Below are 23,318 nucleotides of genomic sequence, written 5' to 3'. Positions count from 1 at the left end.
GTCAACGGTCACTTATCTCTCAACAATCCAGAAAGGAAAATTGAAATTGCTGTCTGAAACACAGGGTAAAACCAAAACTTTTGATATAATCAGTCAATCACTGTGGAAGCTGGAGGGGTACATGAAAGCTGTCCAATACCAGAAGCTGTCAATCAAAGAGCTTGGGGGAAAACTTACAACTTCACAAGGTGCAGGATGTGCAGAGGGGAGCCTCAGTGAGGAGGGGCAGCAAAACCTTGTTACCTCCTCAGAGACATTGAAATGGGAGGAAGGATTTAGGCTGGGAATAAGAAGTTACAAGGACTCTCTGCTGCATGTGCATACAAGCCAGGCGCTCTGCCCCAAGAGGCAGAGTACTGTGAAATAACTACTCAATTATCTAAAATTAGAACCAGTGACATGGTTAACATTATTCTGCAAGCTGCTGCCTTAGGACATGCTTGAAATTGAGAAGATTCATTTCCATTCATGTATTTTAGCCTACCAAGCAAAATTTTAATAAATAAATGTTGCGGTCCTGAACTTTCCTATGCTTTTATGCAGATTTGAAAAATCGGTTTGCCATACTGCATGGATACAAGGTTATTTGAAACTGAATGCACTGGCAAATTGTGCAAGACCAAGTGATGAAGAAAATAACTAGAATTTCATATAAGTACTGGTAAGGGGGAAAAATGATGTAACTACACAGGCTGCATGCCCTTCACAAACCTTTGTAACTGGAAATACTGATAGCTTTTAAGGAAAAAAACAAAAACCAACCAAACAAAAAAACACACCATGGAGATTGCAATTAAGAAAACGATTAAAGGGCCTTTCTTCTCTTCACATATGGCTTTGCCTACACTGTGGATTTCATGCTGTTTAGCTAAATCCAAGAATATGGAGGAAAATCACTTAATATAAAGCAAAAAATATTAGAAACAAAGTCTAGAACGATAAATGATATATCTGTAAGATTACTTCAGAGGTTTATTATTCATGTTCATGTAACCTTTATTATTTTACTTAGCTGAAAAACAAACAAACACACACAACCACCAGACACAAATTTAAGTGTTTCTAGAGTACAAACCATTAGGTGTGAGCTTAAGACTACTTAGTGAGCTGATATGACAAAACTAAAAGTCACATAAAATCATACAATGCGTGAAGAACTGCTGTCATCTCCCTTTTCTGGTTCTAATCTATTCCATAGACTTTTAAGTATTTATTATCACAAACATAAACATATTATTATTTTATAATATTTACTAGAAAAAGAACCTGATGCTGGAAAATTGAAACATACCTGACCATAACTGCAGTGTGATCCCCTCTACTTGCCAACAGTCTTCCCATGGGCTTGTCTAGCTTTGGACAAGTCTGAGAAAAAGAACTGAGGTATTTTGCATGAAGTTTTGGTACATGAATTTTAAAGCTTGGCTTTCATGTGTTGATGCAAAATCATTCTTTGGACAGTTGTTCCCAAAAGGATCCATTTTGCCAAACCTTTGTCTCTTAGAAGAAAATAGAACCAGAGAAAGGAAACTGAAGACACTAATGCCTAATTCTGCTCTCAGACTTTCTGCAAAGTTATTTTTCTCGCTCCCCGTTCCTGAGACCATATGTCAGTGGGACAGGGGAGTGGGCACTAACATCATGAAAATACTAACATTTGGCCACTCCCCGTGGAAAGAGGACTTGCATGCCTGAATGTTGCTGGAGGTAGCCACCTGTCACACCAAGCCTAAGCAGCATGACCCCAGGAAGAGGAGACAGGTGGGGACATACCTTCATGGTTTGAATTACTTCATCTCCTAAGCCACCTCCATCTTATTTCTAACATGCCCATCTTTTTCTGTTAAGCATACTGGGAATTGTAGTTTTCCATAATGCACCTAAATACATTGCCAAGAAGGTATTCACAGTATCAGCTTCTGGATAGTCCTGAGTGTCAAGCAATCTGGTATCCCATACTTTCTAAGAAATTGGGTATCTTCCTTCTTCTGCAGAGGCTTTACAACCATGCTGGAGTCCTCATTGACAGCTTAGGTACTCAGACGTCACTTTCCAGAGTCATGAGGCCCCATATGTGAATACTATCTGATTCTCTCCTATTGCAATAGACTTTGAACTCAATCCATTTGCATTTAGCATGTTGCCTGGGGCAGCCACAATGAATGCTCAGCACCGCCACATATTCTACAATATTTTTTTAACCAAAATTTAAACTGCTACTGGGTGATCACACAGTGCTAAGGCATGAGCATCCCATCCATGGTCTGAAGCATCTTGGTGCTACATGCTGTACTCTTGCCTATGTCCCAAAGACCTTTCCTTGCCATTTGATCTGAGGGCAGTGAGTGTGCCAGCATTGCTTGGCCTGGAGCTGATGAACTAGAACATTTATTTTATGACTGTGTGGTCGTATAAGTTGTCGGTGTGATCAGCATCAAGTCAGTGAGCTTCTCAGAGCCATGGTGGGTATGTTATTCATGCAGTGCACAAGTTGGCAGAGGGAACCTGAGACATGGCAGTATCGTGTAACAAGTTCACATGAGCTTGCTGTGTGTGGCATGTAGCAGATGACTGAGTCGCAAAGACATATCTGCAAGAGGTCTGAGATCTGATGACCACTAGCCATCTGGATAGCATGAAATGCAGACTAAAAAATCGCAGTGTAATTACTGCCAATGAGGCTTTTCTCCTGATAGGAAGTTCTGTTAATAGGAAGCTAAAGTAACATCAACAAAAACTGAGAGAAAAGCAGTACCTTCAGGCTCAGTCTGTCCTATAATCCTGAAGGTACAGATAGGGTTTCCTCAAAGCATTTTCTATTCCTCACTTTCCATTTAATTAGATCCTCCCTTCAGTGCTTGTGTAAGGAAAGGGACTCCTGCCCAGCTGATTTACCTCTTCAGTTGTTCACAGGCTTCATAACCTGCTCTGGAGCATTTGTGGACAATTTTGTTCAACAGATTTCCTACTTAACAGTCTTAAAATTTTTCTCCAGGAGAAAAGAAAAAAAAAGTATTTTGTATTCATCCTGCTAATGCCTCTCCCCACCAAAAAAAAAATAAAAAAAATAAAAAATTAGGTACCTCTGCTCTTGGTGGTTATAAGTGGAGCTGTATGCCCAGGAAATTTAGAGACAAGTACTTGGTAATTTCAATTCAATGTCTCTGAATTAAAACCTTCTGAAAAGCAAACTGACTGCCAGGCTTCATTAATTCATGTTATTGTCTAAGCTTCTCTTCTCTTTAGAAACAAGAGTGTTAGATACCATCTGTGCTTCCCACCCCCACCTCCTGAAATACAATTTGCCACTTGCCTTGCTCTCCACCAAGAAGCAGAAGCATGGTGCTTGTTTCCATCCTCACAGCTTGACCTCTGTAAATAAGGACTTGGATGCTATGTTTACTACTTCGCGTAAACACATTGTGGGAAACAAGTACCAGAGAACAATGGAGAGGTCTCCTACGCCTGCAGCCAGGCCTCTCCACCCCACTTTTGTGGCCCAGAGCCCACCTCCCAAAGGAGGTGTTACCTCCTGCCTCCTCAGCCATACTCATCCCCTATCTGCCCTCACCAACCCTCGAGCATCTCAGCACGTGTCCTGCTTTGTTCTCACTGATTTCTCTGGGCTTGCTTGTGTATAACACAAAGCATACATGCCCCTGTTTGCTAAAGGGGTCTGCCCTGGTTTGGTTGAAGTGGAGAATAAAAAGGGATGGATATCACCCATTTTGGTGCATTTTAGTGAGCATCATCCAGGCATCTCTTTACCTGGTTAGGGCTGTCCTTCCTGACTTTACAGTTATACCAAATGGGGCTTCCCACCCTGTTCAGTTAGGGGAGACCAGAGAGACACGATGGCGGCAGAGATAAATTACCCCACGGCAAACATGAAGGGAAAAGAGGAGGCAGGGAAGAGGCTACCTGACCGGCTCCAGCCGGCCTGACAGGTTAATTTGTCCCAGCCCTCATCCTGGGATCAAAGGGACCATAAAGCACCAAAGGCCCCTGCCGCCACAAATAGGGAGGAGGAGGTGGGGGTGGTCACAGAGCAGCCCCTGAGACACCAGCACTGAGCAGATGTGGTGCCCAGGCTGGGGTCAAAGGGCTGGGTGCCGAGCGGAGCTCGTGAGGAGCAGCAGCACCCTTACTGCAAGCTTCCCGGTCAGAAAGTGTGGATGGAGGGGAATGAGATGGCTGTACAACCTGGGTGCTATGGCTGCATGCTGTGCAGCGTGTGGGGACAGGGCTTTATGCTCCACTGTTATGACTGAATAACACTAAGACATTAGTTAATGTGGAGCCCACTGCAACATTTGGAAGACCTACATAGCCCTTTGCAAATAATGTTATCTTTGCCAATTTTAAACTAACAACAAAGTTGAATGTTTGCTTATTTGTGCAACTACTGAGACTCATAGATTTTTATAGATTCTTAAAAACAATAAGGAATAAGTTATCTGTACTCTGTACTCCAGCAGTTATAAATGAGCTATTCACCATTTCCTCTAGCACCTGTTAAAAGCTTTTCAGAATTCCTGAAAATTCCTGTGTTTGCAGCGCATACACCATTGCACAACGTTTACATTGCAAACAGAAGAGATAAGCTTCCTGCTCTCAAAAATAGTCAGTTCTGATAAAGCCACTTAAAATAATGCTCTGACTCTTGATCTTAAACTAGCCAGCAGGATCAATTCACCATTTATTACACACATAAGAGAGCATGCAGGTTGTAAAGGTAAGAAAAGGCAGGAAATCTAGTAATTAAAGACTGCATCACAGCACACCTTAACATCTGCTACTTACAGCAAACCTTGGCCTATAATTAATAATTAGCCGTATTATTGCAGTAGCACAATACACAGACTTTATAGACAGGAGAGAAAGCCCCTGCAGCCAGCAGCTCCCCCTCTGTCTTTTCTTGCAGGGCAGATTTCTTGCCTCTGCCACCTGAGCCACATTAAGCTAATTGGCATGGACTAAGGACAGAAAGCACAGGCAACCTGGTGGCCTGGGATGCCTGGTCCTCACCCGTGTGCGCTGCTGTCCCTGCCTGTTGCTGCCTAGGGAGGCACTCTGCCTGGTGTGTCCCTGCTCTTCCCCTGTGGCTGTGTTATCCTTGTGCTGCAGACAGTTTCGGAAGATTAGGGAGTGAGAATATTTCAAGATCTCCTTGATAAGCGTTTCTAGTTGTAACTGTGGTGGTAACAGTTGTGGGCCCAAACCTCCCTGTGGTGATTTGGCTAAGAGACACAGACTACACTTACCTTGCTTGTAGGAAGCATCTCACTGCCCTCACGTAGTTTAACTGTTATAAGCATATCCGAAGGCAGGACGCTAGGGTTTGCGTTTATCATTACTGTGTACTACTAGAAAATGCATTTCATTCCCTGTTCTCTCTTCATCTGCCAATATGCTATAAGAGCAAAGTGTTGTGGAAAATCACTTCATCAGGAAGGAATCAAACCTTGTTGCGAAATTTTCCTTAGAGTAATCCCATAATCTGGCAGTTCTTTGAAGGAGTCGTGCATCTGTAATATGCAGCCATCTCATTGCTAGGGAACACAGCTTGCCTGTAATGACTATACAATGTTAAATTTAAGCTTAAACAAGACTGTTGTTACTGTTGCTTCTGCATGACAATGTCTTCTCATTTGGATTTCAAAAGATTGTAATATTAAGTTGTTTAAAAATAGCACTTATTGTCTCCAGAAATAATTGTCTGCCATCCTCAGATTTTAAAGTGCTGCTTGCAGTACTTTGTCTTCTGAAGATTTGTCAGCTTTTCCATCACAGACCCCGCTGAACTGCATATGGAGTAGGAATTATTATCTTCAGCCAGCTGAAATGGCAAATGAGGTGAAATTTTCATTCTTCCTACTTGTGTTATGTCAATTAAGTTTTTTTATTTGTTTGTTTGCTTGTTTTTAATTTATTTTTATTTTTGGTGGAGGCATTGGTAAACCCTATATGCTACCCAGTTCTTGAAATACTTTGAAATCTTCTCCAGGTTTCTGATGATCCAAGTATCTAAAAGTAGTGGGTAACTAGCAGGGACATGGAAATATGTAAGAGAAGAAACATAACATCCGACCTCTTTTGCAGACCCAACACATTGGGACTACAATCCCACAAAGTTGTGGGAGAAAAAGAAGAGCTCTGCCTGTGTGATCTCCTGCACCTCTGGCCAGCAAGGAGGGGTATGAGAGAGAATAGAGGTTTTGCTTCCCTTTTCTTTCCATGCAACGTGAAAACCAAGAGAGAGAAGGGGGACTAAGTTCCTAATGTGCCCAAGGCAGAGAAAGCTATTTAGTGCTTGTCTGCATGTAACTGGATTTGCCAACATGGCTTTAGCCAGTGGGGCTATTTCTGTACATGTGAAAGTGCAAAACCTAATTTAGATGGGCGAATGAAACTTCCTTGTTGGTATAGCTTAGATCAGTTCTCAGAATAGAATAAAGGACTTAGGTCAGTATAAATGCTTCTTCATTAGGATTTTTGCTGTTACAGCTATAACAAATTGGGTTGTGTTTTTCTTTTCCATGTTCTTCTGTGACATTACTATGCCAGCAATGCTTTTAAGAGCAAGCCTTACTTAGGCAGGTCTTGTGGGAGTCTGTCAAACACCCCCTAGCAAAAGCAAACAAGCTTTCACTAGTCAGACGCGTAGGCAGACCCAAAGCAAGAGGAGAACTGGCTGGCTACAATATTCATCAGACTCCATTGAAGGATAACGTGAAGTAGATTTAGTCCACTTGACATTCAGGATGTCAGAAACACAGGTAGATGGAAAAACCCATGACCACATGGATTGTGCAAAAAGCAGCTAAACAGCATGCCTGCAAGTTAAAAATTCTCCCCAAGAGTCTCAAAGACACATGTGCCAAACACTTATCTTTTTGTAGTTCAGGTCTTGAATAGAAAATCATTTCCATTCTTTGAAGCACTTTCCTGGCACCCAACTGAAACTGAATGCAAATGGCAGAATACATTTTCCTGGCACTGAAAATATCCACAATCTTTTTGTTCTCCACTACACAGTTCCCTGCACTGCTCCACAACAGGCCAGAGCATCATGGACTGCAGAGCTGGGGCTGTCTGGATAATAACACCAGGTCAGACCTCACTCTTCAACCCAATTCTGTTGAAGGACCTTCAATTGTCACTGACATTAAAAGTTTTTTTCCCCCAGAACTGACAGCTGGAAACACCTGGATAATAAGTACAGCAACTTCATGCAATTGTATTTTCTCTTCTCTGACACATTGTTCCTCTTCCGGCCAAGTCACTAAACCAAGTCTCTGCTGGAGAAAATAAACTAGATTTTGATTTAATGAAGGCCTTTGTAGGGTCGCCATGGCAAAGCTGTTTGGGCTGAATGACTGGGACCTGTCCACTACTCTTGAAAGTTATGCCTTATACATCCTTACACACCTCAGGTAGTCTGCAGTCACCAGATCAACCATTTACAATGGGAGGCCTTCCCCTGGTATCTTTAGGTAATGTAGTGTACATGTCTTGGCTTTATTTTTCATGCTTTGAACAAAGAATTTGCATGCTACCATGTGTCTTGAGAGAAAGCAGCAGTGCCAGCCTCTGCCCCCTCTGTGCTCTGCAGGCAGGGCTCTCATTCACTGGTTGCAGTTGAAGCTATCATACAGTGCTGAGCCCATCTGTGGTGCAGACTTAAATACTAACAATCTACTGATTTTTAAAGCCAGACCAACAGGAATCTAATTTAAAACCTGGTATATAGTTGAAAGTATTGTGACTTAGACTTACGGATGCCCATGTCTGTATGGGGGTAATATCTATTACTTCAGATGGAGCTTTGGGAACAGGCTTATATAAAATTTTGTCCCAGTAAAAAAAAAAAAAAAAAAAACAACAAACAAACAAACAAAAAAATTAATTGCCTGTGAATTGCCTCTGAATTGCCTGGCTTTTGCTAGCTTGTACCAGATTTGAAATTATTTAATGCTGATTTTTTACATGTAATGCCTCCAACCTGCTTGTCTGCCAGGCAGCTGTTTAGTGTCACATTGGATCTGCTCCAGCTGGACCTGAATTCAGATATCACTCTGGGTGCTCTCCTCTCTGACATCAACTATTATTCCTTAGAAAGTGCAAATAAATAAAAGTATAAATTAAAAGAATCAAGAGGAAACATGCGCAGAGATTTTTTAATCTTATTTTTGTTGTTTGATTCATCAAAGGCAGCTGAGTCCCTCTAGTGCTGCCGTGTTGTGCTCTGCACTTGTTCCAGGAGAAGGTAAAGAGAAATGGAAAACATCACTCTTCATTATCCTAGCATATCCCCAAATGTGTATGTTGGTTCACTGGAAGAGAAAAAGGAGATGAACATTGCATTGCACTTAATTCTCTTCTAAATCTGGCCAGGCTTGATTGTGAAATACAATATCTGGTATATGTTTCAATAGTTTTCACAATTAACAAGTCTATGTAATTTTTTTGTTTGTTTGTTTGTTTTTCCTTCACTTGTGGATTTCATCTGCAGAAAACAGTTTTACCTGTATGAAAATCTTATATTCACAGTTCGGCCTCTGGAATTCAGGAAGGACACCAACTACACCACTCAGATACCCTTTTAGAGACACCAGGGTGGTACTTACATTCAGTGTTCTGCAAATAACTAAAGAATTCAAAAATATACCTAAAATCATTGCTGGCAGCACTTTTTTTTTTAATAAAAGATATGTTTGCTTAAAACACTACAATATGATTAAGAAATCAAATATTTAAACTGTAGCCAACCAATTACATTAAGCATTATTGGTCATCCCAAATATCTAGATAGCAGCGTGCCTAAACATGAACCCCTGATAAATTCCAAAAAATAATGCAGTTAATTCAACATGTAATTAAGATCCAGATTCAACAAAAGAAGGCAACCTTTTATTTTGTGTCTCTAAGGTTTACTCAGTGCTGTCTTAAATAACAATGGGTGTAAGCATGAGCTTAAACACCCTGTTGAATGACAGCTGTAACCACAAGGCCATTTTTCTTTTATTAAAGTGGCTACAGACAAGGCCCAACAGTTTTGTGTCTTGGTTTAAAGAGTACCTCATGGTTTTGGTGCTTAAATGAATTATTCAAACCTCTTAGTCTGCAAAAGTGGATCATATGTGCAAGAAGCATAAGAAGTATGGTCTGTAGTAGGTTGTGATTGGTATCTATGTAACTTTGAAGTCATTTCTAACATAAATAAATGATGCCCTGGTGATGTCAGGTTTAGCCACCTCCCATCTGACAGAAATTACAGAATGACCCACTTTTTTTCTTCTTATCTGTGTCTTCAGTGTACGTCTTTGAGTAGTGCTCTTTTGTGATACAACAGCTCACAGATTTTCCTGCCAGAGTCCAGATGTCAGAAAATTTCAGTAGACAGAATGAGAAAAACAGTATTGCATTGTTTTAAAGCTTCATATTTTTTTTGTTGGCATTTGCTTTGAATTATAATAGAAAATTAGAAAATTAGAAAAGTTTCTCCATTAACGTGTTTTGCTTCACAGAGAAATTTTTAATCCAAACAACCGAACTTCAGTTCATTTCTTATAGATAATACCATCTCAATTTTCTTACATGAAAATCTTATAAAGTGACAGTATTTATTTAATTTGCCTGTGAGAAGGCAGGCATATTGCCTTAGTTATACTGAAAAATATATTGGTGTACAATTAAAACAACCAGTGCTTTCAGCTTGCCTGATTGTAATCTCTACCATATGACTTCGCTCTTTCCCCTATATTGGAACAACACGCTCCTTTCTGTGCTTGTAGGAAAATATGTTATATCTGAGTGCAACTAATGCTGGATAAAATATTCATTTTCAAATGGAGTATCTGGGAAGAATCATGAGTTGATAGAAACTCAAACTAGTTTTGTAGCTTTCTTGCACAAATGCTGGGATATAAAGGATGACAGATTTTGTAGTGGTTTGACTTAGAGTTGGGATGCTTAAGTTTAATATTGTCGATGCATGGTGGATCCCATTAGATTATGGTCACAGGCAGAAATAAGACAGAGGACTATCCTTTAACACATTGAAGATATCAAGCAAATGTAGCTAGCTTACAGGGAAAGGTGCTGTATGAAACAGTACTTCTGTTGCCCAACACTAAATCTCTTGCACAAGACCTTCTTGTGCTGTTAGGTACCATAAAATAAATCTGAGCGTCCCGACAACACTGTGTGCAGTCCCAGCAATAATCAGTCTGCCCCAGGCTTTGAGATCACAAACATTTATTGAAATACTGTGTTTATACCACTCTTTGTTGTGAACGTGATAGCTATGTTTTGACTTCCCTTCCGCGGATATAAGTTGTTTTGTGATTTGAGGGAGAATACCAAGCTTGAATGCATATTTTTAGCTGTTGTTTAGCAAAGAAAATACAAAGGTTTGGAACAGCTACAGAATCTGTTATTCAGGAAAGGCAGTGCTAGGAGAGGTGGCAATACCCTGCTCTGTCCTTTCTCTGTGTCCATATGTTATAAGAACATATGCTGTTTATGCAAAATGGGGCAGCATGCTGGAGGGGTACTGCTGAGCAATTACACTCCTGTTGTAGCCTAGGCATGTCCTAAGGATTTGCCTCTGTTTTGGGGGGAGTGGAGGAGGACAATTAATTTGCTATCTTTGGGTGGCCTTTACTAGGAAAAGCTTTTCACCTAATTATACCCTCTTTGCCTGGAGGACTAAGCAGCCGTGACCATATCACACACAGGATTTGATCTTTGCTCCAGTGGTGGTTTGTAGGCATGTTTGAAATTGCATGGGATGAAAAGCGTTCCCAGGTGTATGAGGCCCAGAACAACACCAGGCTGCCGAAGCAAAGCTGTGCTAGCAATTTCATAGCCAGCTGATGACTAGAAACCAGACATTAAGGTGGGAGTGTTTACTAAGGAGTCTGGGCTATTCTTCTCATGCTGCCTTTCTAAATTTCTTCTGGAGCTTTTTCTTCTTCATTCCCTAACCTAGCTAGTGGGTTTAGACTTTTTTTTTTTTTTTTTCCTAGATGAAATCATCTATTTGTCCTACAGATTCCAATAAACCAACTAACATCATTTTTTGCATGTGTCTACCTGCTTGTGATGTGACAATGACAAAAGCAAAGGTCTCACTTGTTTCTCTGTACAAGGTGTGCCAGACTTTTACTGAAACTTATACAGCGCTGGGAGATATTGATTTGAGTGAAAGCTGCTGTAAAACTACAAATTATTTAATTTAGTTGCCATAGTGCAGGCTACATGGTCTGTGTTTCAGAGGTGAAATGTCAACTTTGCTAGTCCCTGACAAATCACAAGTGTTGTGCATATATGTAACTCTGGAGGGCTTTATTCTCTAAGTCAATGTCCCCATGCTAAAAGTAACAGCTCCAAATGCACGCAGGCAACAGATGGCTCTAGAATGCAGGTATCAGCTGCTAAAGTACATAGCAGCTCTAGGCAATTTCAAGATTTTTCCATCCCAGATGCATACAATTATTTCTTTACTGTAAAAGCTCACACAGAGACATCTTCTGTAATAGCAACCAACCTTTCTCTGTTCTGAAACCACATGTATTACCATTAGTGGCAAAATAATTATCTGGGAAACACCCACACTCTTGCTTTCATAACAACTGTTGGACTAAAGAGAGGGGAGCACAGCAACTTAAGAATCCTATCACATACTGTTTTGTTCCTATTTACTACTAATGCAGTTCCAAGCAGTAAATTAGATTAGGTCTGATCTTTACAGCAGCTACTCCAAATTTTCTAGTAGCCACATTTACAGTGCGTATCCAGCATGGATGCCAAAATTTTACGTCCAAATCAATCTGAAAAGTAGTTTTGAAGAATAACTTCATATTTCTCCTTGAATTCCCAATTATTTTCTAATTTAGATGATGAAGCTTGAAAAGTGGGTTCTGGAGATCTAGCACTCAGTCTGGACTCAGTCCCAATTCTAATCTCTTTAAGGCCACTGGAAGGCTGGAGAAAGTTTTTCTCATAATCATAATGACTGAAATGGCAGAGCTACCAATAGTGACTTGTTTTCATTTGCCCCTCTGCACCAACAGAAAGACTTGTAGCCTTACCAAACACCAGAAGATAGCTCAGCTTCAAAAGCAATAAAACCAAGCATGGTTAAAGAAGACACATTTCAGTCATTCAGACACTTGCCTCTGAAAGTATTTGAAAATAGGAATTTCATCTACCAAGCTCACACTACTCAGCTACACCTTTACTTTATGGTGCCAAAATATTTAAAAAAGTCTATGGCTTTTGGATTCTTTGAACTTGAAACGGAAGGCACCAAAAAATGGCTCCAAACTGGTGGGATGGTGGGAGCTTGTCCTGAGCTGAGACACTGGGCATTGGAAACCTCCCTCCCGCCTTGGACAGATAAGAAAACCTGGCTGAAAAGAACAACCTTTGTTCAGGGTTTGAAGCCCATTTGGACATCAGTGGGGACAGCTGCCATGGCCTCGGTGAGCACACAGGCATGTAGTGGGCTCCTTGGCTGGCAGAAAGCACCAGCTCTTATATTCACTGATGTCCCAACATAAGCTTCAATGCCGTTTCTGCTCCCAGGAGTGTGCCTGATGAATCAGTGATAATGTGTTGCAATTCCTGCTGACAATAATGAACATGAACACAAAAAACACTTAACTATCCAGCCCCTTGTAATAAAAGCTATTAATATCCAGACTCTTGGTACAGGGGGCATGTTTAATTCACGTGTGGTCTTGACAGCTAACCAGCTGAACCATGTCCATTGTTTTTGCTAGTTTTCCTGTGTTGGGACACACAGGGCAAGCTTTCTTGCAACTAGAGGGAGCTTTGGAAGGGAGCAAGCCTTTGACTGCACTGTTGAATGAAAACATTATGCGGAGCAAGTCCTCTGTAGCTCACCATTATTAAAAATGGCATATAATTTCAAGAACTGTCTAACAGATGCAACTGCTGTGAATTTAAGGACCGGTCAAAGAAAAATATGTAGTCAGTAAACTATGAGTTGGAAATACAGCCTCGGTCAACTATGCTACAACTATTGGTAATAAGCTGGCCTGCTGCTACTACATTTATACTCTAAAGAAACGAACATCACCATAGAAAATAGGCTGTCATTACATCATAACCTTTTATTAGTCCATCACTCATTTTATTAAGTAATCATTTGCAAGAGTGTAAAAAAGTTGTTACGACTGCCATTTCTTAGTGTAAAATACTAAATATCTTTAATTTCCTGCACAACTTCTGACTCCTCACTTAGCTCTGGTTAACTACAGGGCTGACTGATCTAACCCAGGTAATACAGGTGCTTTGGAAAGGCAGAACACTTCAGCACCTTTTGTTTAAAAAGGGGAAATTGCTGCACTTACTTGGATCCAAATTCCCCTGAGCATAAAAGGCGGTGCCTGTGAAATACCATTGCTCTCTCCCAACAACCTCAAGTGCTACTGCAAGGTGTCGAGTATGTCAGCACCTTGAGCTTGCTTTAATTGATATGGGTAGGTATGAGAAGCTGTTTCCTCTGCAGACCTTTCTTAGTCCTACTGAGTATTTCTTCTAGGTTGAGAACAAAGTTGGGCAATCACCATCAAGCAGAAGTTAATTGCCAATTCCATAGATACTGAACAGCCTTGTAGTTTCAGGACAGTAGCTCCTTGGGCTCTTAAACGGAGTGTTTCAGGCAACACCAACCAACAGCTATATGTTATAATATGAAATCTACAAGGAGTAAGAGCAACAGCAGAAAATGAAAATAAAAATGAGTTTTCTTTCTCTTGCAAATGTATATATATTCCTAATTTAAACCTGCTGTAGTAAAATATAGACATACAGAGAGAGAGAGGATAATTTAGGTTGGCAAAGACCCTTAAGATGATCAAGTCTGACCATCAGCTAACACTACTAAGTCCACAACTAAACCATGTCCCTAAGCACCAAAGCCATACAACTCTTAAGTATTTCCAGGAATGGCAACTCCACTGCTTCCCTATGTAGCCTGTTCCAATGCCTACCAACACCTAACCACCCTTTCTGTATGTAAAAATATGTAAATAAAAAGCACTGACTCTTAGGTATTTATGAAAAAATAAAGTGATTGACTCCTAAATAATACTACGTATAATGCTAAGGAAAACATTCCCCAGCATTTGAGCATGTCACAGACAAAGTAATACTCGATGAAGTGTGACGTGATGAGAATTTTTCTATGTGCTTTAGAGAGGCCAGGATTTTATCCATGGAATAAAGTGGGAACAATTTCTTCAAGACAGAGTCCAAACATTGGCAAAGGAAGTTTTAATAGATTTTTACATGACACAAAGCCAAAAGTATCCATAAATGACTGATGTCTCAAATTCCATGGCAAGAATCCCACTGAGCTCAACAGAAGATTTTCCCTCGACTTCAGTGGTCATGAGATCAGAAATGAGGGAGCAAAAATCAGTTTCTTAATGCTTAATATGTATTTCAACATTATAAAACGTGTTACTAACAGCATTAGAACAGTTCATTCATACAGTACTTCTAATTAGAAAAGCATGATCCTGAGGCCCTCCAGAAATTTGTGAGGGAAACCTCTGACTGCTAGTTAATGGTTTTAAATTTTGAATACATCTTTCCCAGTAGGGTAAAGCTAAGTGGAGCAGGTAAAACTGCTACTTTTGTACATATTTTGTTGGTTATAAACACCACTGACAGCAATATTCCCTCTGTAAGCTGTTATTAAAATCAGTGGCATCAGTCTAGTGGCAGTGTTTTTTTTATTTATTTTTTTTTTTAAGATGAAACAACAGTGCTGAGCACCCAGTTAGTGGTTAAGCAATAAAATACAAAATTATTCGTTTTAACGTGGTATATGACATTATGGGTAGGGTTTTCCAAACCCCTTAACTAACACAGTCAATTAGTAGCCTAAGCTACCAGTATTTTTGAGAAACGCGGTTTAGCTTTTTTTATAACAAAAAAAGCCTTAGAATTCAAGCTCATTTGCTTGATAGACTTAGTTTTACTCCAGTGAAATAACGACACTCCACTTCCAAAATTTATAGGGTTCATTTATTACCTCTAGTAACATATTATACTGTATAAATACTCTATCCTTGTTATATGTCCTTTTAAAAAAGCGATAACTTAGAAGATCACATTAGACAAGAAGTATAAAAATAAATACGCTCATTATATGCATTTATTACAAATTATAACCCTTCCCAGAAGGGAAAGAAATATAAAATACTTATAAAGTATGTAACATCTATAGTAATATATTTTACTATATACATATGGAAAGCCATATTCTCTCATTGTCTATGGACTGGCACAAACTTTAATTATGCGAATGTTGGCGTACTGCTGTGGATGGACCTGCTATCCTTCAGCTTTGTCTTCCCGCCTTATCAGTGATTTGAGCACTACAAACTCATCAGAGGCCATTTAGGAGAGGTTCCCATGCATAGCGGGATTTCTTTGATCTCTTTTTACCCGAATGCAAATAATTGCTATTGGCTGGGGTAAAGGAAAAGACTTGAATGTCAAAGTGTTGACTCAAGCGCCCACTGCCAAGAGTCTGGTTGACAGGATGGCAGGACCAAGCTTGAATCCAAGAAGCTCATGGAAGGTATGCAGAAGGCACAAAGAGCAACTACTCATAGACGCTACCTGCTCCATGAAGTTTTCCACTTTTTCTAGCCTCTGGACTACATATGTCACTGCAACGGCATCAGAGTGGATGAGAGAAATGGACAGGCACGTTGGAATGACATAATGATGCTTTAAAAAAAATGAAATTCTAGTTATTTGTGGAATTGACTGTTCTTGACATTTCTTATTCTTTACAGGTAGAGAATATGGCTTTATTTTTATATAAAACTATTCTCTGAAACAATAGCAGCCATGAATGACTTAGTTAAAGCTCCTTTTCTAATCCTGTATTTTTTGCCCTTCGTGAGGTAGGTAAACCCTGACCAATTATTTTAAGCTATCTTTTCTGCTCCCCTTTCCTACACATGGGGACTTGATCAGTACCACAATATAAATCCAAAAGAAGGGAGAAATAACCAAACCCCAAAATGGTTGCTGAAACACGCTTTGGCCACTGCTCCTGTTTGGTTTAATTTGTAACAGACTTTAAAAAAGGAAATTCTAATGCCCTAGGGCCTTATCTGCTGAAGATGAGTGAGTGACATTGGTCTGCTATCCTATCAAACTTGCAATTGGCAGGATAGTTTTAGGGTGCAACGCCAACCAAGGTTATTTGCACTGTCCCACCTCAATGGATCCTCACTGTGAATTTGTACGCAGAACGTATGCGCTGCCTCTAACTCTCATATATTCAGTGCATTGTTCTGAAGAATAAAAAATAAAAAAAAATTAGCTTTCCCAACTTATACTATTTAACTGCAGTCCGTAATGTTGCAGAAGTCTATCAGGTGTTTCGGTTTCTTGGAAGGCTCACAGCTTTCTTGGGGCAGCACGCTGCCATCATAAGAAATACATTTCAACAATCTCTTCTTGAAACCTTTCCCGCACGTCTTAGAGCAGGGTGACCAGTCCCCCAGCTGCCACTGCTGGCAGGGCATGTCAGCGCAGGGACGGACATCGCTGGGCTTCAGCTCCCGGGCACAGTCGGCAGCTGGCCGCCCCCGGGGGTCCCGGCACTCCACCGCCCGCCGCTGCCAGCCTGAGCCGCATGACTTGGAGCACTCGCCCCACTCCTCGATGACCCACTCGGAAGAGATGATCTCCTTGATGGCATTGAAGGACTCTTTCTTTTTACTGGGCACCTTCTCTGACCCAGGCTGAGCAGGCTTCTTCACGAAATAGGTGAACTTGATCTTGGGCTGCGGCAGGTCCCCCACCGTGAGGACCTGGATGGTCAGAGGCTCCTTCAGAGGGCTGAAACTACGGATCCTCTCCAGGGCGGCAGAGGAGCCGCTGTATCTCAGCACGCTGCCCTTGTAGGTGATGTCCTGCTCCAGCGTCGACAGGGTGTAGTCACCGTTGAGGATGTAGGTGCCATCCATGGCTTTGATGGCCAGGAAGCTGCCGTCATGTCTGGCACCCCGGTGATTTCGCTGCTTCACCTCAATGTTCGTTGCCCCAGCTGGAATGGTGACGACATCGTGGTAGCCAGGTCTGTCCAAGAGAAAAGAGAAAGACTGAGCCCTCTGCTCGTCCCTGGGAAAGGGAAGAAGCTGCCTGGCACAAGACTGAATTTCATTTGAAACTGAAGCATGAAGCTCACGAGCTGCTGACCTATTCGAGCCAAGGGATTAAGGGATTTGCAAAGCCACATCCCATGTTATTGCTATGGCAGAGGCATGCCCGCATGTCAGAGGCTTCCTTCCACTGGGATCGCACTGTGAATTATTATCAGCCAACTGTCTTTGACAGATCAAATCTCAGTTCCAAGGATAAACTGAGACAGTATCTCACTGACTTGGAAACCAAAAGCTTACACCCACAAAATATTCGCCAGAACAGAAAGCAGCTGCAGTCATGCACTCACTTTGCTCTCACAAGTGTGCCAGACACTTTCTTGCATGTGGATCCATTGCCACCGCAGATGCCGCATTTGTCAAACTTCTTGTTGGATCCTATCATACGGTCACAGCCAGCCTTTACACACTGTCCCTGGACGCACACAGAGGTGGAGTCGGGGCTACATGGGGTACCATCCACAACCTTAGCAGGAAACAAGCAGTAGGGCTTTTGATTAGAAGATGCATACTTCTTTGAAAATGCCTAATACAGATAACATACAAAATGTAGAAGATGAATAGCGAGAAGACCTACGGCACTGGTATTTTCAGGGCTAAACTAAAAACCAAGCAGCCTGTAGACAGTTGGAGGTATGCAGTGCTACTTGAAAAAAATTAAAATGCCATGGTGACAGGAGAAAACAACCAATTTCAGCTTTTATTAACTCCCTTCCCAGACTGGAAAAGAGCCAACACAGAACTGTTTTAATAATTTCCTATACAGAAAGAACATTTTTTCTCTAATGTCACTAGAAGGTAGTCATGTCCTCAAAGTACAGGATCAAAATTGCTTTTAATGGCGTAATCAATCCTTTCTTTCTAGGAGTATTGCTCGACAATAAACATCTGTGTCATCACCCTGGTAGTTACTGGCTCTCAACATCTTACGACAGTGAGTTCAAGTAGCTACGCACGACGAATTATTTTTCCTTTTGTTTATTTTAAGCCGTCAGCATATTAGTAACTGGTATGAGAAAGCTCCAAAGTTTTGGCAAAGAACCACCACAGTTTTCCAAACATATCTCAGTTTAATCAAACTCGTGGAAGGAGCGGAAAGGAAACTAGGGTGGAGTGGGTAGATGAGGTGGTATGTGTGAAATAACTGTAGGGACTGTGCCAGAATATTTAAAGCATGCTTGCACTGATCAGATTGTACATGTAGGGAGAAGAAAAGTAAGAATCTAGCATACATACAAGAAGAGCAAATATAATTTCAGAATTCTACATGTCTCGACTCTTAATTTCACATGCAGAGTCAGATGAAATAAAAGTCTGATTCATGACTAGGTAGATGAGGGAGAGTTTTGAAATACCTTTGGCTGTAGAACAAAGAAATATCCTGTTCCTTTTGCTCGGCAGACCAGCTTGCATCTGTCCTTTGGAGAGACACCAGCAAACTTGGGTGTCCACTCCACTGCAGGTCCGCTTCCAAAGGGAGACTTGGAAAACTCATTATGCTTTTCACATTGTTCCTCCCTAAAGGTTTTGCCTGTAGGCAGAGGAAAGACAGGTGGACATGAGATCATCTTCTCTACATGGTCTTCCTCTACAAGATTCCCCTTTTCCACCTCAAAAATGGGGAAAAAATTACCATCATTATCCGGACAGTCCTCGATGTTACACGACCTGTATTGCACCCGCTTCCCTTCGCAGTATTTCCCCCCGTTCCTCGGGACGGGGTTGTCACACTCCCTGAAGGAGTACTGCACTCCACCACCACAAGTCCGGGAGCACTCTCCCCATGCTCCCCAGGACCCCCAGCTCCCATGCACCGGGGTCTGTAATGACAAGAAGGAGAATGAAAGTGTTAATATAGTAAAAACAAAACCACAAAACCTGCAGCCATGCTCATTTTTTTACTTAAGCCACTTTTTAAAAGAAAAAAAAAAAAAGCTCTAAGCCTGCTTAATTAGCTATCTACCACCATTTATTCAAGCCCTTACAACTGTTTGATTGCTCTCACTGAAGCATTATCTGGGCTACTCTGCAACCCAAGATATCTCTCTGTCTCTCTCTCTATATATATATACATATAGATATGTACACACACATTTATACTTACATCATAATGCTTCTTCTCAGTTTTATTCACACACTTGCCATTCATGCACCATTTCCCTTCTCCACAACTGGTGCCGTCCGCCCACGGGAAGTGTTTAGTTTGGCACACAAGCAGTCCTCCCGAAGTGCCGGTACACCACAACGTTGTGCACGTACTGGCTGCATCAGGGCAGTGCTTGGACTCATCTCCAAAAGTGAACTGGCACTGCCTGTTGGCATCGTACAATGTGCCAGGCAAGTCAGAAGGAAGCTGGATCGGTTTATGGGGCTTGTCCAACAAACACTCACCTGAAAAGGAAGAAAAAAGGGAAAAAAAAAAAACAGACTCTGTCAGTGAGTTCAGTTTCAGCAGGGAAAAATGTATTTGCATCTCTAGAACTACATTTGCATTGTAGCATAAGTCTTCAAGCCAATTTGTGCCACCATTTTTGTAAAGTTAAGGTCCTTCTAAAATCATTGGCAGCACATAAAAGGTTAACACTATTCTTTAGCAGAAAGCACTCCCTTAAAAGAAAAAAAAAAAAGCAAAGCAGTAAAACACAAAACCATAAATTCCACATGAATGGAAAGCTTAATAACCTTACCATGACCATTATCCAAAAATGTTGTAATCATGTAGGCACTACACGGAGACCAAGGCTGGCTGCGATCCAGATTGGAAAGCATAGATGCCATCATGTGGAAATCCCGGCTTATTCCATTAATACCAGCACACTGCTTTGCATCGTCATGAGGCATGTTAAACACGTGGCCTTAAAAAAAAAAAGGAAAAAAGTTGGTGATTTTAGGAAGTCTGTCCTATGCATTACCAAGGCTATTGTATGTATAACTCTAGAGCTACTCAAAGCCTGGCCTTTAAATGCTGAAAGAATATCCTGATCTGAACGGTACCAAGTTTTAAGCAGATTACAGCGTATTCTCCCTCTCCTCACAGGCTTTTTTCCTGCAGCCACAGTCTAGCACACAGCTCTTGCAGACTGGATTTGCTTTCTGCAGCTCAACCCCACTCCACAGCAAAGCTCTGCCTCCTCCTGACTGTGCCAGGGGAGTGCAGGGGCCCCGCGCCCCGCAGGGCAAGCCGTCAGCAGGGCTGGGGAGCTCTGGGCTTTACGTCATCAAGCCAGCTTCAATTAATCAGCCGGAACCTCATTTCTAAGTTGCAAGTACCTAGCTCATGTGCTGTTGTAAAGGCAGCCTGTAAGCCGTCGTCTTCAATGATAGAGCAACTGCGGTTTAGATCACAAACTGTTCCCACATCGGCCATCCCAAGAGTATCACATGTCTTGGCACCGCAGAGGTCCTGTAAAAAAAAGGCAGTTTCATTATTAATCAGATCAGAGACTTAACCTTGGCAAGCAACATCCAACCCTGGCAGTTTGCCTTTACTTATGGAAAGAGCATAAATATTCAGCACTTCAATGGGTACGATGGCAAAAATCTGTCTTTGGAACATACACAAGGCTTACACGTAGAAGTAAAATGCATAATTTCCATACTAGCCCTGCTGGAAATATAAGGCAGAAGCACACTGCATTTACCATGAGTTTCACCTGGGACAGCACAAACGGTAAAACAAACGGCTAAATAAAAAGGGACTCATTCCAACTGCAGCCTGCTCTGCTGAACCTGTGATGCCACAGGACTGCCTCCGAACACATTTTTGGGGGACTCCCAGCAGACAGAGCCTCTGGGGGTAAGGGGCAACGTGCGCAAGGGTCGGTTCAGCCTCCTTGTCCCTCACCTGCCTGGTGAAGAGGATTGCGGTGTCATAGTGCTCCGCGTGCCGGTCACTTGGCGGGTTGTGCTGCTTTTGCCAGCTGCAGAAGTTTCGCAAAGTCAAGGCAGCATTGGAAGAGATGTCAGGTCCCTTCCGCTCCTCGTAGATGACCATGATCTTCACCACCACCAGGCTGATGGAGTTGCGGATGCTGGGGTGCTTGTAGAGCTTGGCCGCCACGGAGAACAGCGTCAGGAGGTAGTGCTTCAGCCCGCTGCCGTGGAACTCAGCCATGGACTGGTCGGCCACCAGCATGGTCTCCACGTAGCGAGGGCTGGACACGAACCGCTTTTTCCTTTTGCTCCTCGTTTCTGCCTCTGGAAAGCGAGGGAGACAGGGGCAAAGCACACGTGAGCGGCACAGGGGATGGCCATACAACCCCACGCCGGGGAACCCGACACCCACCGGGACTCAGCACCCGACCTCGGGGCACCCTTAGCCGCGTTCCCCCCGAGGCGTGGCTGCGGCAGGCCCCGTCCCGTCCCCCCGTCGGGGCAGCCCCTCGCCCCCCTCGCTGCCGGCTACCTGCGGGCCCCTCCGGCTCCGGCTCCGGCTCCTCCGCCCCCGGCTCTGCCACGGCGCAGCGGGCGGCGGCTGCTGCTGGATCTCCCCGTCGGGTCCCTCGGCGGCGGCGGAGGAGGTGGACGCCGAGGCGGTGCCCGACGCCGGGGGCCGGCTGGATGAGGTACTGGCGGCCCCGCAGCGAGAAGGCTCCGCGCATCCCCGCGCACAGGCTGAGGGCGGCGGCGGAGCCCGGGTCCCGGTTGACGGTGCCGGAGTAGAAGCAGCGGGAGAGCTCGTCCCCCGACGGCGGAGAGGAGGGCGAGGGGGAGGGCGGCGGCCCCCCCAGGTACTGCAGGGTGAAGTCCGGGGCCAGGAAGCTGCTGTCGGGCTCCAGCTCCAGCGTCAGCCGCTCCCCGAAGGCGTCCAGGCGGAACCGCTCCCGGCCGCCGGCAGCGCCCAGGCGCCGCGGCCGTACCAGCGCCTGGCGGGCGGTGGCGGGGGGCTCGGCGCTGCACGGTCCCAGCGCCACCAGTACCGCCAGTAACACCGGCACCAGCACCCCCAGCGGGCGCCCCCCGGTCCTCATCGCGGCCGCCGGGCTCGGGGCGGGGAAGGCTGGTTGCTGCTGGCCTGGCGGAGCCTTTCTGCCTCGGTCGTTAATTTGTAAAAGGCGGAGAGCGAGATTTGCTTATATATATGTATTTTTTTTTTTTTTTTGGGGGGGGGTGTTGGTTTTTGCGGGCGGTGGAGGCTTCTCTCCGCCGGCAGTCCCGCGATCACTGCAGAGGCGGCGGCGACTTCCCCATGGCAGCAGCGGGGAGGGAGCGAGGCAGGGTGTGCGAGGGGCAGCCCGGCCCCGCTCTCCGGCCGCCTCCCGGCCCCCTTCTCCTTCTCTCTGCTCCGCTCCGCGCCGCCGCTCCTCTTTTTCCCTGCCCTCCGAGCGGGGAGGAAGCTCCGGCGAGTCCCCTCCGGCAGCCCCGGGCCGGCCTCGGGTGCACTTCCACAGGGCGGATGCTGGGGGACGATCGCCGAGACACCCCCCTTCCCCGCGGAGAGGAGCGGGACGAGAAAGCAAAAAAGCAGAAAAAAAAATAAAAATAATTCAAAATAAAATGAAACAGCGAGCGAGCGGGCGGGCCCCTCCGCCCCGGACCCTCCGCTGCGATCCGGGCGGCTCCGCCGAGCGGGCTGAGTGCGGCGGCCGGGGCCGGCGGCGGCCGCCCTTTATGGGGTTCTGCCGGGCCGCCCCCACCCCGCCGGGGCCCGCCGCCCCCCGCCGCGCCGCCCCCCGCCCCGGCCCGCTGAGCTCACCGCCTGCGTAAGGCGGCGGCGGCAGGCGGCCCCCGCCCCCGGCCCCCCCACCAGCCCCCGGCGGGGCGGGACGGGGCGCGGCGCGGCGAGGCGGGCAGCCACGGGGTCCCGGCCCCTTCCCCCGGCCCCTCTGCCCCTTCCCCCGCCGCTCGCCGTCAGCCCCGGCCCCCTCCGACGGCGGGGTGCCCCCTCCCATTGAGCCGCGGGTCGGGGGCGCGGCTTTTCCTATTATTCCCCCCCCCCCCCCCCTTTCCCCTACACACACTCTTCACCCGCTCCCGGCCCTACTAGGCCGTGCACCTGTAGTTCTGGGAAATGGTTCGTGCTGTAAATCGCTTAAACAGAGGCGCGCACGTAGGGGCAGCCAGGGTTTTTCTTTCGGGCCGCGGTGGTAC

The 23,318-nt window shown here is 44.3% G+C and overlaps 1 protein-coding gene and 1 long non-coding RNA gene across 2 annotated transcripts; one reads left to right on the top strand and one right to left on the bottom strand.

Moving 5' to 3' along the window:
- The first annotated feature begins 4,983 nt into the window (after positions 1–4,983).
- On the top strand, positions 4,984–8,439 carry LOC137850197 (uncharacterized). The gene is made up of 4 exons (XR_011092346.1): positions 4,984–5,101; positions 5,733–5,856; positions 6,103–6,215; positions 7,039–8,439. It is a non-coding gene; the product is annotated as an uncharacterized lncRNA (long non-coding RNA).
- Positions 8,440–15,047: 6,608 nt separating this feature from the next.
- On the bottom strand, positions 15,048–22,828 carry ADAMTS1 (ADAM metallopeptidase with thrombospondin type 1 motif 1). The gene is made up of 9 exons (XM_068689859.1): positions 21,634–22,828; positions 21,073–21,425; positions 20,499–20,631; positions 19,916–20,083; positions 19,333–19,619; positions 18,862–19,048; positions 18,584–18,759; positions 17,519–17,694; positions 15,048–17,145 (listed from the first exon to the last, which is right to left on the bottom strand). The coding sequence occupies exons 1-9, from the start codon at positions 22,196–22,198 to the stop codon at positions 16,404–16,406; spliced, it is 2,787 nt and encodes a 928-aa protein (XP_068545960.1). The 5' UTR covers positions 22,199–22,828; the 3' UTR covers positions 15,048–16,403.
- Positions 22,829–23,318: the final 490 nt, after the last annotated feature.

The sequence above is a fragment of the Anas acuta genome, chromosome 1 (assembly GCF_963932015.1).
Source record: "Anas acuta chromosome 1, bAnaAcu1.1, whole genome shotgun sequence".
In the NCBI taxonomy this organism is placed as follows: domain Eukaryota; kingdom Metazoa; phylum Chordata; class Aves; order Anseriformes; family Anatidae; genus Anas; species Anas acuta.
The sequence above is the reverse complement of the archived record's forward strand: the minus strand, read 5'-3'. Positions and strand labels throughout refer to the sequence as shown.